At 52.1% G+C, this 17783-nt stretch overlaps 1 protein-coding gene across 1 annotated transcript in view; it reads right to left on the reverse strand.

Annotated features, from left to right (window-relative positions):
- ABCC12 (ATP binding cassette subfamily C member 12) overlaps positions 1-17783 on the reverse strand; it is a 59265-nt gene that overhangs the window by 18240 nt on the left and 23242 nt on the right. The window contains 13 exon segments of the mRNA XM_032613629.1: positions 276-502; positions 1183-1385; positions 3309-3401; positions 4087-4197; positions 6999-7057; positions 7131-7250; positions 7339-7401; positions 7403-7464; positions 10852-10874; positions 10877-11048; positions 12730-12802; positions 15054-15178; positions 17543-17614. Of these exon segments, the coding sequence (XP_032469520.1) occupies positions 276-502; positions 1183-1385; positions 3309-3401; positions 4087-4197; positions 6999-7057; positions 7131-7250; positions 7339-7401; positions 7403-7464; positions 10852-10874; positions 10877-11048; positions 12730-12802; positions 15054-15178; positions 17543-17614 (1403 nt within the window).

The following is a 17783-nucleotide window of genomic DNA, read 5'->3' on the forward strand; positions in this document are numbered from 1 at the left end:
CATAACAGCAGGTAGACAGCAACCACGGTCGCTCATTTCCTGGCCTGGGACCAGTGACTTAATCTCCCAGCCATATCCACCCCTCAGCGTTGCTCTGAGGCTCAAATGCCAGATGTATGCCGAGCACTTAGCACATCACCAAAAATCAACGTGCTCCACCATTCAGAGAAGACAGCAAGGACTCAGTACCACCGGATACTACCGGGTCACTGCACAGGGTTAACCAAATATGCATAGGTTTCGTGTGCTCCTTTTTAAATCGTGCACTGACCTACCGTAAAAGAATGAAGAAGCCTACAGCCAGGCCGGCCAGGACTAAAAGGACAGCAGGAAACACAGCAGCCAGTATCACGAGGATAAACAGCACCATAAAAAACTGCTGCAGGAAGTTCTCGGCATGGAACGGCAGCCTCACATCCAGCTCGTTCGTGTCCTCGGAGAAGCGGTTCATTAGCCGGCCGGAGGGAGTCCTGTCAAAGAGACTCATCGGGCTCTCCAGGATCTGTGGGCGATGATGGAGGGTCAGGGGCTAGGTGCCTGTTTGGTGACCCCCACCCCTGCCCCGTCCGGCGCTCCCTGGGGCTGGGATCGCGAGCCAGGCCTGAGGTTTTTTCTGGGGGCCGACACGATGTGCCAGGCCGTCCTGGGAAAGCAAGAATGCGGCCCTTTCTCGCCACCACCGTGGATGAGAGTGACCCTGGAGGGGTTCAGCCTCCTTGGAGGAGGGAGGGATTTTTTGCCCAGGGCAATAAAAGGCCAAGTGTGTGTGTGGCAGGGTGGGATGGGGGACACACCTGTGTGCTCCGGCCAGGGCCCTCCATGGCAACAGCGGAATGAAGAGGGGGCCTGATGTCCTCAGAGCTCCTTGGAGCAGGAGATGCCCTCTGGGCCTGCACACGTCTGCTCCAGGGCAGTGTCCCAGGGAGACCTTCCTGACCACTCACACCTTCACCCCCAGCCCTGCCTGGGCCCATGACACACCCACAGCTCCCTGAAGTTTGCCTTTGTAGTTGATAATTAGATACTGGGAGACTCTTCCCAGACTCGACTATAAGCTCCGTGAGCAGTGTCCACCCCAGAGCTGAGCACAGTGTCTGGCACATCGCAGGTGATGAATAAACCCCACTGACTGATATACCGATGCACATGCAGCCCCTGGGGCGGAAGATGGGGAGCCTGTACCTTGTCAAACACTCGGTCGTGCAGTGAGAAGGATGCCATCAGCGTGGTCTTGGTGAAAGTGAAGCCTTGGGTGATACCAAACACCAGCACGGACACCATGCTCCCTGCATACGCCCACTGGTACACCCTCGGCCTGGTGTCTGCCGGCACCGGGCCCACCTCACACGTGCTCATGACGCCGTGAGGCCCACATGTCATCTTGGGAGGAAAACAAGAGGCACCAAGAATTGATCAACTGTCAAAAGAATGGGAATTTTTCAGAGAATCTTTCCAGGGAGAAGAAACTAAAAAGGAGTGCATACTTGTTAAGAATGAGTCAGGTGGTAAAATCAAGTCAGTTCCCTGTGGGGACTCCTGAGCTTTGCAAGGGTCCTCCTGCTGGGCCGCTGGGCCCCCAAGGGCCCCTGGCTGACGAGGCTCAGCACAGTCAGCGAGAAAAGCAGAGCAGACAAACCAGATTTGTACAGGGCAGTCATCTCAGAAATCAACTGCACCTCAGGAGACCAGAGGTGATGCTGGGCCAGGAAAATCACAGAAGCAACAATATCTGGGTTCCATATGCTGGCCGAGCAACACTCAGGCAGCCCAGACAGGCCAGGGAATCAGAGACCTGATGGCAGAAACCACCAGGCCTTCGGGGAGACTCAGGAGCTTCTCTGTATGATGGGCCAGCCCCCCCCCCAGGGCCCTCTGCCTTTCCTTTTCTCAGGGTGCGCCTAGGAGGGCGCTGGTCCACTGCCCTGAAGTCGGCGGTGGGGAGGAGGGAGCCTGATGAGCCAAGGACTCTGGGAGGATTCAAGGAGACCACACTCCATCCTGCACGAGGAGAACACGTGTTTTCGCCTGCATTTCTGGAGGGAGGCCATCTCCTCCTCCTGAAAAAGTGGCAGTTTTGCTTTTCTCTGAGCCATGTGCTAAAAGTCAAGACTGCCTTTGGGGAGCGAACAAGCATCTTTCTTCTAAATGCCATTTTGCTTATTACAGCAATAGCGGAAATGGAAACCAGAGGCTGGATGAACATCCATAAAAGCAAAAGCATCCCTGGGGAGCTAACTGACCAAAGGACCATCTTGAAGAGGAGGTTTCGCTGCGCTGTGGGCTATGCCCACAGTGTCTGGTGGTGGCGCCAATGCGTGGGTCAGCCATCATTGCTGCTGCCCAATTAGAATGGCACTGGCCTACTGGAGAAGCACCACGTGTAGGGAGAGGCTCTGCTCTGACTCACCCCTTGGGTTCTCCAAGGAAAGGGCTCTTCATGAGCAAGCAGGTATCTGGGGGACATTCCAGAGATGGCTCTCTTTTTGCACAGAGAAGGCCACCCCTTGGCTTCTCCCCTTGGGACTGGTCTCAGGGAGCTATGCCAAATTCCAGTAGGGCAATCGCATCCTCTCCCCTGCCCATGTCTTCCCAGGACCTCCTCCCTTTGGTTGTCACAGAAACAGAACTGTACCCAAATGTAATCTTGGAGGATGGGCAGGCAACCCCACAGCATTTCCCGGGGCTCCAGGAAAGCTTTGAAACCATAGGCCAAAATCTGGGAGAGTTTCCAGCAAGCTTGAGGGAGAGCAGATTTATCTGTCCTTCCCAGGAGGGGCTTGGCCTAGATGAGAGCTGGGGAGGCAGAGAGAGGCCCCCCAATGGCCCTACAGCACATCCAGGGACCCAGTCTGACTTTTGCATGTCTTATTCCTGTAGGGGAGCAGAGCCAGGTAGAACTCTCTGACACCAGACAGTGTCCATGACAAGATGCCAGTTCCTCTTCAGAGGCAAGAAGACAGAAATCTGTGTTAGGCTTCCCCAGCCCTTCCCAGACACTCCTCAGAGGTGCCTTACGACAGAGGTTGCAGAACTGACCCTATCCTGCATGTGCACGACTCCAGCCATGCTGCACTTGCCTGGCACAAGCTTTTTAGCCAATCCTTTAACATTTGAAGGTGGCACATACAAATTTGGATGCCCCGCTTGTCTTGAAAAATCAAGAGGGATTTCAGGAGTTGAGTTGTGTAGTGTAAGCAGCTGCCCTCAGCCTCGTGGAGAGGGCTGTGGAAGGCTCATTGTATGGTGTTCAGACTCTCCATTAGGAACTGACTCAGCATTTCCCAAAGCCAAAAGGGAACTCAGCTGTGAGCCTTTGTTTAACCAGACACCCAGCCACACGTTGCTGAAGACGGAGCTGCGGATCATCACGAGGAAGAGAGACCACGGAGAGAGGAAGTACCCTGCGGGGGAGGATAGAGGGCCAGGGGTTACAGACGCCAGGGGGCTGTCGGGGCCTCCTCTTCCTTGGGTCCAACCCTGGTGGGAAAATCAAAGCCTGTAGGAAAATGGCCTCTACCCCGGGAACCACTTTCTAGGCTGATGTGACAAGTCTGAGTGTTAGGTCCCTGAACCCCCCAATGGGAACATCTGTTCCACCTGGTTGGAACACGGGTCCAAATTGTCAACATATTAAAAAAACAAACAAACCTCACTATTCACTTTAATAGATATGACTCAGTATTTTAAAACAAACAAAATCCCTGAGGGGAGACAAGGAATGAAACTCTCAGGTATGTTTTGCTCGTGGAGATGACTCTCGCACTGAAGACAGGCAACGAGTGGGTGGCTGCTGTCCTCAGCGATCAGAGAGCGAGGTTACACAAGAACCATAGCTGGGTCATGCTGCTGCTCACTCAGATTCAATAAAGGGAATCTGGCAGCTTTAATGGAGATAAAGGATGATTCCATTTAAAAGGCTGTTTTATCAGACTTTAGATTTTTAGGAGGAAAGAATAAAAGCACTGATAAATGACCCTAGCATAAAGAGAGTAATTGTTAAAGAAACCATAAAACATGAACCCAACAGTTTAAGAAAGAATTTTTTAATGCAAATTAAATCAAGAAACCTGTTGTTTTCTACCGAACCTCCAGAAGCCTTAATGTACGTGTGATAAGTTTTCCAGGTCACGGTTCCTCCCCGGGGGGACTCAGTCTGGATGAGCTGGTGCAGAGGAACCGTGGGGACAAACACAAGTCCTGCGGCGCTCCCCGCGGGGCAGGCCCCCTCCCGCCCACTCCCGGCCACCGCTAGGGCCAACTGCCATCCTTTCTTCCACTAACCCTATGCTTTGAAATTTCCAACATACTTTTTGCTCATTTTGTTTTATTTGGTCCTCATTACAGCCCTGTGAGGCAGGTGATTTTCAGTGTTTTGAGAAATATATTTATTAAGCACCTACTATGTGCTCAGCCCTGGGGAGACAGGGGTTGTCTTGATCTAGTTCTGCAGAAGCAGATCCTAAGAAGAGGATGTGAACGCATGCAGTTTACTCCAGAGCTAAAGGGTACAGGGAAAGGAAGGCAACAATAAAAGGTGTCTCATCAAGGCAGCAGCACCCATGGGCGATGGGAGCTTAACCCAGCACAGAGAAATCTCAGGCTGGGACAGAACTACAACTCAGAGGTCTTTCTCGTGATCAGCGGGATCTGGGATGTTTCTACACAAACTCCCGTTGGCTGTTGGGTGAGGGCTCTCCCCAGGGGCTAATTTCCCAGCACTTCTACCTTGACCTGCAGCTGGCAGCTATGAGAGAGCCCCAGGCAAAGGGATGCAGGTATGGCAGCTGGGTGTTGGGTTGTGTGCGCAGAAGTGCTAAGGGCACCCGCACCATCTACTACAGGGCCAACAAGAAGGCAGCTACCATGGAGCTCACACCATGAGAAGAAACCTGGGGCATCCTCCCAGGTGGGTTGCTGATTCCCTCCACGTGGCTGTCCCAAGTCCTCTCCATTTTCCAAAGGGTGAGGGCAAATGACCGTCAAGCTCTCATTGAAACAGCTTTCAGAGGTGCAGGGAGGCTGCCTAAGAGCTCCCAGAAGCCAGGGTTGAATGCACATCTCTTCCCTCTCCTACACAGAGGAGCATGAAAATGTCCGCTCCGAAGCAGCACGCTGTAGTTATACCTGGCTCTTGTAAACAGAGATAAATAGAGCCAGACAAGGGGGCCCCCCTTCGCAGGGCTGTCTGCATCCTGCCCTGGCAAGGAGAACTGTCCCATCTCAAAGGCGCCGCCATGAATAGAGCTGCCATTATCCTCTCTGCCTGGGAACCCTCGCGCTTCTTTGAAATGTTCAGCCTGACTTTCACTCATTGTGTCTCCCTCTGGGGCTGCAGCGTGAGGGGGTCACCTCGATGGGTCGGCAGAGCCTAACGAATGGCACCCTAGAGCGTAAGAGGAACTGTCAGATCCCCTTGCAGCCCCCGCCCAGTCAGCCAGGCTGCTGATGCTCTGCTCACCTTCGCTGCCCCTGGAAAATGCCCTCATGCCAGCCCAGTGGGCTGTCACCTTCAACCCTTCCCTTCCTATAGCTCTCAGGGCATTTAATTTCACACTTTCCCTTTCCTCTCCAGAGAAGGGGCATGAGGAGGAGAATAGGGGCAGGATTTACTCTCCCCACAGGACCCCAAATCCTGAGCAGCCTGGAGCTTCCCTGGGAAAGCGTGGAAGAGACTACAGGCCCCCCCGACTTCAGCCTTGGCCGCCTCCAGAGTGATAAAAATATATTGTCTTTCCAAATGGGCACACATTTGTCACAAGCACCATTAATGGTGCCAACTTTCATCGATAAGAAGACTCACATTTTTTCCCTGCATTTTAGCATCTCTGAAATCAGGATGTGTCCCATTCGGTAGTATGCCATATCATCTAATTGGCAGAGACTTTTCTTAGTGCTACATAAAATGATGGTGCTCTCAAAATGGATGGCATCTTAAATTTGATCAAATATGCTAAGGGTTTTCTTCAGCTACACATTTTTGAGGGATCTTGCTGTGGGCACTTTGAGCTAGGGGTATTTTGATCTCTGCCCTCTCAGTGCCCAGTGAGGGGCAGGGCACAGAGTAGGTGCTCAACAAATGTTGACTGGATAAAGGGATGGAAGGCAACAGAGTCTAAGGAGGAGAGACAGCTCACCAAGTTTATCTCCCACATCTCTCCTCTCTGCCTTCCTGGAATTGCCTGATGCCCTCGAGCCCAAGTCCTCCCCTTTCCCCTCCTTGTCACCAGAGTGTCCCTGGCAAGCTCCTACATATGCTTAAAGGACCAGTCCAAAGTTCACCTCCTCTGTGAAGCCTTCCCTGACTTCTCACTCCCACCCCCGCTCCCCATTACTCTTATCACAGTTTCCCATGATTATCCTCTTGCAGGTGGCTCCCACCAGACCAAAAGATTCCGAGGACAGGGGCATATTTTCTTTCTCTTCCCAGCCTAGCTTAGTGCCTGGCACATAGTAGAATGTTGAGTCCCTTTGTGGAAAGAATGAATAACCTTATCCCACCTCAGTCTCTTCACGGTTGCACAATGCTTTCTCAATGCTCCCCATAAAGACTGGGAAACATCTCCTGTGTGCACTTTTGCGTGTAATTAATCTCTGTGCATTGCTTTGATCTTTCCAACTACTCATCAGCATCATCGTCATTATAACAACAACTACCGAGGGTTGCTACATGTCGGCACTGTGTTATTCATTCTATGTACAGTTTCTAATGTAATCTTTGCAAGAACCTATGAAGTTGGTACTCTTATTTCCCCCATTTTATGGATTAAGGAGCTAAGGTTCAGAGTGGCCAAGTACCTTGCTTCAAAGTCATAAAACTAGTAAGTGGTTGAGCCAGAATTTGGACTCTGGCAGTTGAGCCCCGAGGCTCACACTATAGTGAACCACATAATTCTAGCTGCCCCAAAGGACATACAGTGTGCCTACGCTTCTCTGTCCCCAATGGTAGGTGCCCAACACATAGTTAAGAGTATGTAACTGAGGGAATGAAAGGTAAATACCTTTTATGTCTACAAACTCTGATTCTGTTTCAGGTTCTTTTCCATCATGTTTCTCATCTCTGGAGCCAAAACTAGGGTGAGAAATAAGGAGAGATCTGTGTCCACTCGTGAGCCATGGGTGATAAGAGAGGCGTGATTGGAACTCTGATTGCACCAGTTTCTTCATCTCTCTCAGCAGGGCTCTCCTTAAGGCCTTCCACCACTGCTGCATCATAAATGTGCTCAGGATCCTGGAGACAAAATGAAATTGCTCTGAAAATGAAATGAAAGAACTTCTCCAGGCCAGAAATCATGAGGGAAGGTACCCAATCTTTTGCACCCAAGGCCGAAGAGTTTTAACTTGAATTGCAACCCTCAGAGGTTGTGAATCAGTTTTGCATAGAGTCCTCTCTCCTCCATTAACTGTTCCCTTTTCACAGATCTCTCCATCTTCCAACAAGATGACTTGGTCACAACACTCCAGGAACTGCAGAGATATTAAAGCAATCTACAACGAGCTTCTGCCTTGGAAGAGAGAGAAGAGAGCCGTGCCAGACTCCCATTCAGCAGTGTCCCAGGCTCATCTGGTCCAGGGGTTCTCAACCTTGGCACCACTGACATTGAGGGCCATATAATTCTTTGTTGGGGGGTGGGGTGGGGTGGGGACTGACCTGTGCATTGTAGGATATTTAGCAGCCTCCCTGGCTTCTACCCACTAGATGTCAGGAGCACCTCCTCCCCCAGGTGTGACAAGCAAAAGTGTTTCCAGACATTGCCCAGTGCCGGCTAGGAGGCAGAATGGCCCCCAGTTGAGAAGCACTGATTTAGTGCCCACGGGTCTCGTGAGTATAAAAGAGACCTTTGGTTGCCACTGTGAAGCATATTGAGCCTTCCTTTGCCATTGCTTCCTACCTGAGCTGCTGTGCTAAGAAATCTCGTCATGGAGACCTGGGAGTATGAAATTGACAAAGTCACTGCAGCCAAGGTTTGGTGGAGAGGGGAAATATGACCTCAGAGATGGCTTCCCTCTGCTGTAACATTACAAGCCCACCTCATCATCCTCATTTAGGCTACAGGTGATGTAGCCTACCGTGCAGTCTCCGGCCTCCAGGCCACACTACCTGACCTGAGGAGTTTACACCAGCTTTATCTGTACAATAAAAATATAGCCGCATTTCATGATAGCATCCTACATTTTGCCCAAAGCACTTCTGTTTTTCTAATTTGAGTTCCCTTCATTTCCATATCATGCCTGAAATCAAAGAGCTGCTAAGAGGAGTTTCCTTTCATTTTGGAATGAGACCAAGCTCTCCCCATAGGGTCAGCCCATCTAGGGGCAGGAAGACCCTCTTAGAGGTGGACAAGATGCTGTGAGATCTAAGATCGTTCAGCCAAAACAGGGCCTTGAAATACAGGCCTTTCCCCTGTGCTTTGGGGTTCACCAGAGGTCAAATCTACCTTTGATGCTCTTGATTGAAACCCTGAAAGAAGTAGCTGCATTTGGTCCTTGTGCATCTGATTGGGTTTGGGGGGAAGAGGGTGGTGCCCAAAAGGCCAAATGACAGCAGTTTCGCTTGGCTTTGGACAGCTCCAGCCTTCCTGCTTCCTTTGTACTATCTGCCCTGTCCACTTTCCCAGACAGCCCAAGAAGGGACAGTCTGGCTTTTAATGTCCGGTTGAGACACTTTCTGACAGAGCCATTTTCCTGAAAATCACCTCTCACCTTTGCACAGCATCTTCTAACTTTCAAAGACCGATCTCGTCTCCTATCTCTCAGTCTCCCACAACCCAGTGAAGAAAGCAGGTCGCATTATTATCAGCCCATTTCTCAGATGTGGAAACTGAGGCACAGATGTAGGGGCACACATTCCAGCCCCCGAAGTTCCTGGTGCAGCCCCTCTGGCCAGCAAGTTCCCAGTTCTCTCCAGTGAGATTAGGTGTGATCTGAGCAGCTTTGTTCTGCAAGCTCACGAAATCTGGCCCTGGGTTGGATTTCAGTGGCAGGCCAGCGGCCTCATTTCATTTGTTTCCTCAAGTAATAGAAGGGCAATCGTCCAGCCTGAGCACCGGGAAGCATACAGATTGCCCGCGGGCCCCAGAGTAAAAGCAGCCCGAGAAATGTTCTGGAAAAGCCCACAGGCTCCAGGTCCGGGCTCTGAGTGCCTCCTCCCCAACAACTGATGGGCAGACTGAGACTCCAGTGCCATCTGGTGGCTACCTGTATTTTTCAACACACAAAAAGTAAGATGAAATGACCTTGGTGAAAAATAGAGTCTCTGAGGCCTCCTGGGTTCTTGCCTGAGTTCATACCGCTGGTGAGTGAGGTTCAGAGATTGGGCCAGGGCCAAGGTCACATTCTCCCCCCGTGAGGACTCCTGCAAAGACAGCTCTGACCCACATCCATCAGGTGCCGGGAGTCTCCCTGTGCACCCCCAGGACTCCAGGAGGACAGCCCTCCCTGCTACACATGGTCTCCAGGGACGGGACCCTTGCACTGCAGAGCTGTGGTCACCATATTTAGCACCCTAGATGGGCGAGAGCCCGTTCCCAGTCACCTCATGGGGGCCCAGAAGAAATCCAACCTTCTCCTCACCCTGGTCCCTTGCCCAGCAGAGGAACGAGGAGGTCTTGTCTGCACCAGCCCAGCTGGATGCTTCCTGGAGGTGACAGATGCCACTCAGAGGAAACCTGAGCAATCCCCACATGCAAAATTCAGATGCTTGGAGCTTATTCTGAGGTCTCTAGCCCTCAGCAAACAGAGGCAGAGGCTGGGGGCAAAGCCACAGGTATAGGAAGGCCTGGTTTTCCTGGGTCTTGAAGAAACTTTTTCCTCTTTGGCCAGCCCTTCTGGCCACTGACAGAGGAGGCTAAAGATGCTGGCTACAGCATACTGTAGCCATGGCAACTTCATTTGCTGCCAGCTCCCATCCCAGCTTGACTTACCTTTGCAAAGGCTGAGAGTTCTGCCTCTTACCCCTAGTTTAACATTTCTCCACAGGTGGCAGGAGAGTCAGAAGACAGGACTTCTGCTGCCTCTGTTCCAATTGACCTCTCATTACAGGCCAGTCCTGTGGGCTCTCTCCTCCTGCAGGGGATGCACACGCATGTGCATGCACACGTACACCCACACACAGAGCACATCTCTGGGGAGTCACTGTAGGACAGGGGTAACCTGGCTTATCTCAGGGTAGAGAGGGGTCCTGGATTCCCACCAGGCATCCAGAACCCTTTACATGGGGCTGACATTGTAAGAATTGTCCCCACCCTGCCAAATTCCCAAGCTCATTCAGGGGATTCAGTCAGTCCCCTTCCTGGGCAATATTCATGTTCCTAAGCCTGAGAGCGTGGCTCTGGGCAGGGAGAAGCTTCTTGCCTTAGTTCTGAAGTCCTGGTCTCCAGCCTTTTTCCCCTGGGGAGTGGTGCCAGGGGTATCTGGACCTCTCATCAAGGGATCTGTCATCTCCTGCCACCTCAGGCCTGCCCAGCCCTTGCGGGAGGAAAGGTTGGTCTAAATGTTCCTACCCGACTTCCCATCTCCCCACCGTCAGTGGTCCAGAGCTGGAGAAGCTGCCCTGTGTTCACCCCACAGGTAGGGGTCAGTGGTCCAGAGCTGGAGAATCTCCCTCTGATGGAGGAAAGGTCTTGGCCCCTTGAGCCCAAAGGTAGGGCAACGGAAGCCGTGCACAGAGAGGAGCAGGCAGGGCCAGGTGCGAGCCAGGATGGCCGGGGACGGTCACGGTGTCTCCTGTGCACCTCTCCCCTTCCCTGACCTGGTCCAGGTGAGGGCAACAGGTTTAGGCAGAAGAAGAGACTCTGTGAGCATCAAGTACCGTGCCCATTTCATGACCTCACGGGTCCTGCTGGTCCTAGTCACCTGCAGCTGGTGGGTCACCAGCTCTTCCCCCTGAGCGCCTTCTCAATGCACTCCTCAAAGATGTGCTTTCCCATGTGGGCGTCCACGGCCGACAGCGGGTCATCCAGCAGGTAGATCTCATGGTTCAAGTAGATGGCTCGGGCCAGGCTGATCCTCTGCCTCTGTCCCCCAGAGAGGTTGAGGCCCTGCTCCCCGATCTGCAGACAAGGGCAATGCTACTTACTTACTGTCCATCGCTGGACCCCATTCCCCACCCTGCAGTCCTTGGGGACCAGGAACTTCCTGAAGCTTCTCTAGATTCTTCTTCAGACTGCTCATCACCCCTTTACAGGAACCCCCTGGCCACACCAGTTACCCTGGAAAGTGGAAAGGTCCACTTCTGCAGGAAGCCTGATGGGCAGTGGCAAATAGGGAAAAGTTCCTTCCGGTGTTGAGTGAGGGGTACCTGGCTCACAACAGCCCCATCCCAGTGCAATCCTGTAGGGAGGGGCTACATCTTGACCACTAACACCAAGGGGCATTGTTGAGTAGGAAGCTCTGGGCAAGTGGACAAGTGAACAGGAAGGAAAACTGTCTGGGAGAAGAGGGACAAGGGGTCTCTCTTTGTTTACCTGTGGATCAACTTCCCGCCCCCACTAGGCAAGTCTAAGCTCCATGAAGATAACAGACATGTCAGCCTTTTTTGTCATTACATCCCTAAGGCCTGGCACCACACCTGGCCCAGAGCAGGTGCTCAATAAACATTTGTTGGAAAGATGAAAAGCTTAGGTTGCCTACTTCAGGTGATTCTATCCAATGGACCCCAAAGTGAGCCTCCGGGAGTTCAGCCAGGTGTTGTGCTGAGCACTGGGGCTGGACACATGAAGTGGGACCAGAAAATTCCCCTGTCTACTGGGAACTAGCATCTTAGCGGTGTGGGGGGGGCGGGGGCGGTTGCTAGTTATACACATAATAATGGCACAAAGAAGAATTTAACAAGTGCCAACTGAGAAGCATAAACTAAGTACTTTGGGGCAAATTACTTTAGACTCTGGGTCTGGGGAAAGTCTTCCTCAAGGGTATGGATTTGGGGTGGGAACTTGAAGGGTGGCAACTGGCAGAAGCAGAGGTCTAGAGCGTGGAAGGTGAGCGCACACCTAGGCAGGCAGGTAGGGGTGGGTGGAAGCAAACCCTGGCAGGAAGGCCAGGGCTGCAGTGGCTGTGACGGCCATTTCTTTGATGCAGGCACACGGAGGTACCAGCAGAGAATGACAATGTGCTCTGAACTGGGCTTTCTTCAGGATGCCTCATTCTTTGGGCTCCTGTGCAGAGTGGGAAGACTGTGCAGAGGGTACACTGGGATGGGAAGACAGAAGGTGGCCCGGTGACTCCCCTGGGTCACCTGAGTTGGCAGGCTCAGCCCAGGACCCAGCCAGCCCTTTAAACAAAACCCTGGGGGGCAATGTTTGGAGATGACCCTTATACTCCTGGGCGGGCAGGGCCAGTGAGGCAGGAAGGGGCCCTCGAGCCTCCAGCCACCATGCTGTACCCTTGGCCTCTGTCTTAGGATGACAGAGCTGGCCCAGGAGGTGAGGAAGCACCTTTCACCAGAAACCTTCCCTGAGACGACAGGCAAATTGGAAGTGACACCAAGAGTGAACAGGCTGAGCCCAGCACAAGTGGAGTTGGTGTCACATCCATTGTGGTATCTCCCAAGAAAGGACCCAGGTGGAGAATGCAGAACGGTAGAACCTGACTTTCCCCACATTTCCTGGGATCTTTCTGTCCTCTGGGGCACACGGATATGAAGGAGCTGGTGCCTGCAGAGCTTCAGCCCATAGGACCTGGCGGTTGATCTGCCATGAGCCGCTGTGGGGCTGAGCTCTGGGTTTGACTCACCTCAGTCAAGTGTCCGTAAGGTGGGGTGCTCAGGTCCACCTGAAGGGCACAGACACGAATCGTGTGCTGATACCTGTGGGTGGAAAGCTAGAAGTCAGCACGGTGAGAAAGACCCCACGTCCATGCAGCCCTAGGTTGCTCCAAAGGTGAGCTGGTGCCATGGACGGGCGAGGAGGTGGCTGATTGCTTGGTCTTTGATGTCCAAGGGCAGCTTCCCCTTGACCTCTGCCCTGCTTACCTGATGCAGAGTTGACTTGGGAGGGCCCCTCTGCTCACAGGCTTCCCACCATTCGAGAAAGATGAAATCAGTGCACATGAAACACCTGAAGGGAAAATTGCTCGTGGGAGTCAGAGCAGGGAGTCACCAATGAGGGCTGAGGTGGCTGGAGGAGGCCTCCCAGAGGCCGCAAGACCACTAGTAGACGAGGAGAAGCCTGTGGGTGGTGCCAGCTTAGAGTGAGCAGGCAGGTCACAGGTAGCTATCCGGCAGGTGGCGCACTACGTCCTGGCAGCTCTTGACGCCCTGAGCATTGTGCCCATGTGTCAACTTTAGGGCTGGTGTGCCTGGTGGTTAAGACCAGTAGCTTTGGAATCAGAACAACCTGGGCTTGAATCCATCTGGGTAACCTCGAACAAATGACTGTACCTCCCTGATCTTCACTCTCTACTCTACACAATAGGCTAATAACTCTCATTGGGTTGTGAGAAGTGGGAACACACATATCAAGCCAAGAGCATGCTGTCGTGTGCAAATTTTCCATCAGCAGTGGTTATAATTAATGTTATCACCTTTGCCAATCTTTGACTATGAGATTCAGACTGCTCAGCGCACCTTCATCTTCTTGCCAGCTCCACCCCCATCTTAAACTTCCCCCCACCCTCCTGCTTCCTGTGGTCCTGAGAGTCTCAATATCCACCCCAGGAGTAGAACCCCTGCTAGAGATGCCACATAGGAAGGTGCTCAGTCCATCCTTCAAGCCCAGTTCAAGCGCCACCCTCTCTTCCCTCTTGTGACCTCTGCTGCCTCTGAACGGTCCACCACAGTCTCCTGCCCTTAGCACATTCCTCCTTGGCCCGTTATGCATCTCCTACAACCCTTTACAGACTTGAGCACCTCAAGGGCAAAGTTACATCTGAGCCACTCTGCTGGCCCACATGGTCCTGCATAGTCCTGTGTCTTGCAGGTATTTGGTAAATATTTGCTCTCTGATGTCCTAATAATAAAAGACAGGAATCCCTCCCTCCAGTCTGCTTCTGGCGAAAGAGAAGCCATTCCAGGCAGGGCTGGGAGGAGGCACAGGCAAAGGCAGTCCAGGAGATGCTGAGCAGAACAGTTTGGCTGGTGCCAAGGACTCCCTGACTGAGCCTCTTATGACAGGATGTCGTGGCCAGGAAAAAGGAGGGGAAGCAACAGATCTCTTGCTGAGAACCCACATGCTGGCCGATGTCGTCAGTAAGGATAGAGTTTGTGGGTTCAGGCAATAAGATGTGAAAATCCAGACCACAGTTAAAGAGCTGACAGCCAGATATGTAAAACCAACTCCATTTGTCTTTCCTTCAGCATCATGGCACTTGAGGGGGCTGTCAGGCAGTTCCAGTGGGAACAAATGATGCTGGCCTGCAGTTCCTCTGACATTTAATAGCTTTGACCTTTGGCAGGTCAGCTCTCCTCTCTGGGCCTCAACCTCTTCATCTGTAAAATGGGGATATGATGCCAGGACCTCCCTTAAATGGGTGGTTATGGGGCTCTAACGAGAGAATGTACATGGCAGCACACCAAACTCGGCAAAGAACCTTAGGAAGCTATTTCCAGAGCTTAAATACAATGGTCCAAAGTGAATTCAAAAATTATGACTTGAACTTTGTTTTCATTCCATTAGGTCGTTTTGAGGACATCAGCAGTGATATATCCTGAAAACTGGTGTCAATTAATAGTTTCAGGGCTGACTAATTGCATACCTGCTGCACTCAATTTCAAGGAAAGTTCTTGTTACTTGGCCTCAAGCAAACTTGCCAGATTCCTCTTCCTCCAGTCAGACACCATATGCACTGTTACAGAGAACCTCAGAACATATGCTACTCTGCACTGGGACTGAGTGGCGATTCCGTACGTTTCTGAGAGCGTGATCACAGGTCTGCAGAAGGCACCTCTCCTGAACTCTTGGATCAGGAAGAGAAAAAGCAACATCCATTTGGATCTGACAAATGTTTAATCAGAACTCGTTAAAGAAACCCAGTTAGCAATCATTACCAATGCCATCAGCATCTGTAGCAGATTATATACCAAATACTAAAACGCCTCATGCTTTCAAAGTTAATATTACCTTTGGTGATCATACTTTTCTCCAAATAATATGTTTTCTCTCACATTTCCCTGAAAGATCCATGCTTGCTGGGAAACGTAGGCCAGAGTCTCGTTGAAGGCCACGAGCCCTTGTTGTAACTGCATCTGGAGCAACAACACCAGAGAACCTTCAGGAGCCAGGCCTTGCCACCTTCTCCTCGGGGCGGGGGCGGGGGGGGCCGTTGCACACTTGCCACCCACTTACTGTATGAGCACTGAGGGTGACAAGCTGTCTTGCCACACACTGCAAAGCCCGGCTGTGCAGACCAAGGGTCTCAAAGTCAAACATCTGCGAGAGGCCAGGTGGGCATGTTCCAGAAGGGGCAGAGGTGAGCCCTGTGCTCTGGAGAGCACAGGCTGCAAGGCTGCTGCTGGCACACGTGCACCTTTGTGCAGCTAGGATGAAATGCTTTCTGAGCAGACCCATCACAAAGGCTCCCTCTTCCCCCAGGTGCACTGGCTAGAGTCCACCCTCCTCAGCCAGGCCCCCAGGGAGAGGGCACAGCCTGCACTGCTGTGGATGGTGGCCCTGGCATGCCCCATCCTAAGGAAGCAACCTTGACTCCATCGCACAGTTGGTGCCAAGCAAGGATGCAAGCCTGCTGTGGCGAGTTTCTAATTTTTCAAGAGGAGTTGGAAAGTCTAGTTTCATGTAGAACTTCTGAACTTTCAAAACAATGAGGAATCCAATTAAGAAACATGCATGGGCTCCGGTCTGTGACCCTGAGTACCCACGTTCATTTAAGATAGCCCTTCATGGTGAGCCTCAGCAGATAACGGGAGAGGCTAGTGGTGGTGCCATGTTTGTAGCTGTCAGGAAAGGGTGTATGAGGCAGGCCGTGGTGCTCAGGGCTGGTGCTCATGGGCCAGTGGCAGTGTGTTGGGGACAGCCAAGGACGATAGCCAAGGTGGCCGAGGGATGTGACCCCATTCCTCCTCAGGAATGGTCTAAGGGATAGAGAACATTAGACTTGGAGGAGAGAATGATAATAACAATGACAACAACGACAGCAACTATGATAATAACAGCTAAAATGAATAGGGTGTATGCCAGGCACTGTGTTAAGTGCATATAAAATGCTAATCACTGTGGCTGGTGCTGGGAATTGTCCTGTAACTACTGTTATATCAGTTATCTCATTTAGTCTTCATCACAACATCCTTAGCCCCATTTTACAGATGAGCCAACCAGGGCTCAGAGAGGTTAAGTGACTTATCCATGCTCATGAGACTGAGATAGCTGGTGAAACCATGCCGTCCAGAGCCCACTCACTTAACCCAGTGACCATGTGAGGGGCCTCCCAAGTGACCACGTGAGGGGACTGATCCCACCACTGTCACATGGGAGATGGATTCTGTTTTCTCTGGGACATTCCACAGGAGCAGACCATAGGGTAGAAGTTAAAAGGAGGCAAATTTCACTCCCATATACCTCAAATCTCTCTAAAGAGATAATGAGTTCCCCATCACTGGAGGCATCTGAGCATAGGTTGACTCATCTCTTATAGGATTCGGTGGAAAGGACTCATGTTATTAGGTGGAGAATTGGGCTGGGTCACCTGTAATGCCCCTACCGACTCTAGGTTATCAAAGGCACTCACGCTGAATCCCGGAGCCTGAGGGACCGCCACAGCTCACCTAACTCAGCCCCTGCCTCCGCCTTCAAGCAGGGAAGGAGTTTTCACTCTTTCTACAAATGAGTCAGCTGAGGCCAGAATGAGTCACCCTGGTCTGGAGGGGCTCTTCTGAGCCTAGCATCCCCCTGTCTCTATTGCAGGCAAAGGCAATCCCAGGTGTCCAAACTTCCCTTTAGGAACACAGAGTGGAGAGAAAGAGAACTTAATTTCTTTCCCCAGAAAATTTCTCATTCATTTGGAATGAGAAGCCTTGGCAACTGTGAACTATTCATTTACCGTGGATACGGTGAATGGCTTGGCCATTTCCCTGGGGTCAAGCAGCTAGAAGTAGCAGACAAAGGAGGAAAGTGCACCCGCCCTCCCTTGCTACCGCGAGGTGTGCTCTGGTTCACACATTCATTAAGCCCCTCCCCCATTGAGGAACAGCTGCTCAGGGCAGACACTGGGGAAATGGAGATGGATCTAAAGTCACCGAGAGTCGCAGGTTCCTGGGTTTTTCCCGCCAAGCTGCCTGGCCGGCCTTTCTATTTAGCACAGGCCAAGCATGTCATGAGAAAACCATGGATTTAATGATCCATTGCTTCCTTTGACCAAGATGGAGCTCCAGGCAAGGAAGCTATCACTGCTTAACTCATGTCCTCAGGAGGCAAACCGGGGAGAGTGCGTGGAAGGCCCGGCCCTGCCTGCCATGGGCCTGGAACTGCCAAGTGCATTGACCTCCTGGGCATCATCGTTAACTATGAGCACAGAGTCCAGTGCGGCCGAGCCCAGGGCCCCAAACGTGGCCAGCAGGGAACCACTCCATCATCACAACGCTCAGCACACAGCTTACCTGTCCTAGGAGAGCTGCAAGGAGGGAGCTCTTTCCACTTCCAACATTCCCACAGATGCCCAAGACCTTCCCCTACCAGAGAAACAGAAAAAAGACAGTCATTCTCCGAGTTCTTAGAGGGTCACCACCAAACTGCACTGGCCAGGCCAGGCAGGGACCAGTGGGGCACTGCTGGCTCTGTGAGGTGGTAGTTGCAGCCTCACCCCCCAACACTGATACACGGCCTCATAGGAGGCAGGAG

This window comes from Phocoena sinus, chromosome 19, assembly GCF_008692025.1.
Source record: "Phocoena sinus isolate mPhoSin1 chromosome 19, mPhoSin1.pri, whole genome shotgun sequence".
Classification (NCBI taxonomy): domain Eukaryota; kingdom Metazoa; phylum Chordata; class Mammalia; order Artiodactyla; family Phocoenidae; genus Phocoena; species Phocoena sinus.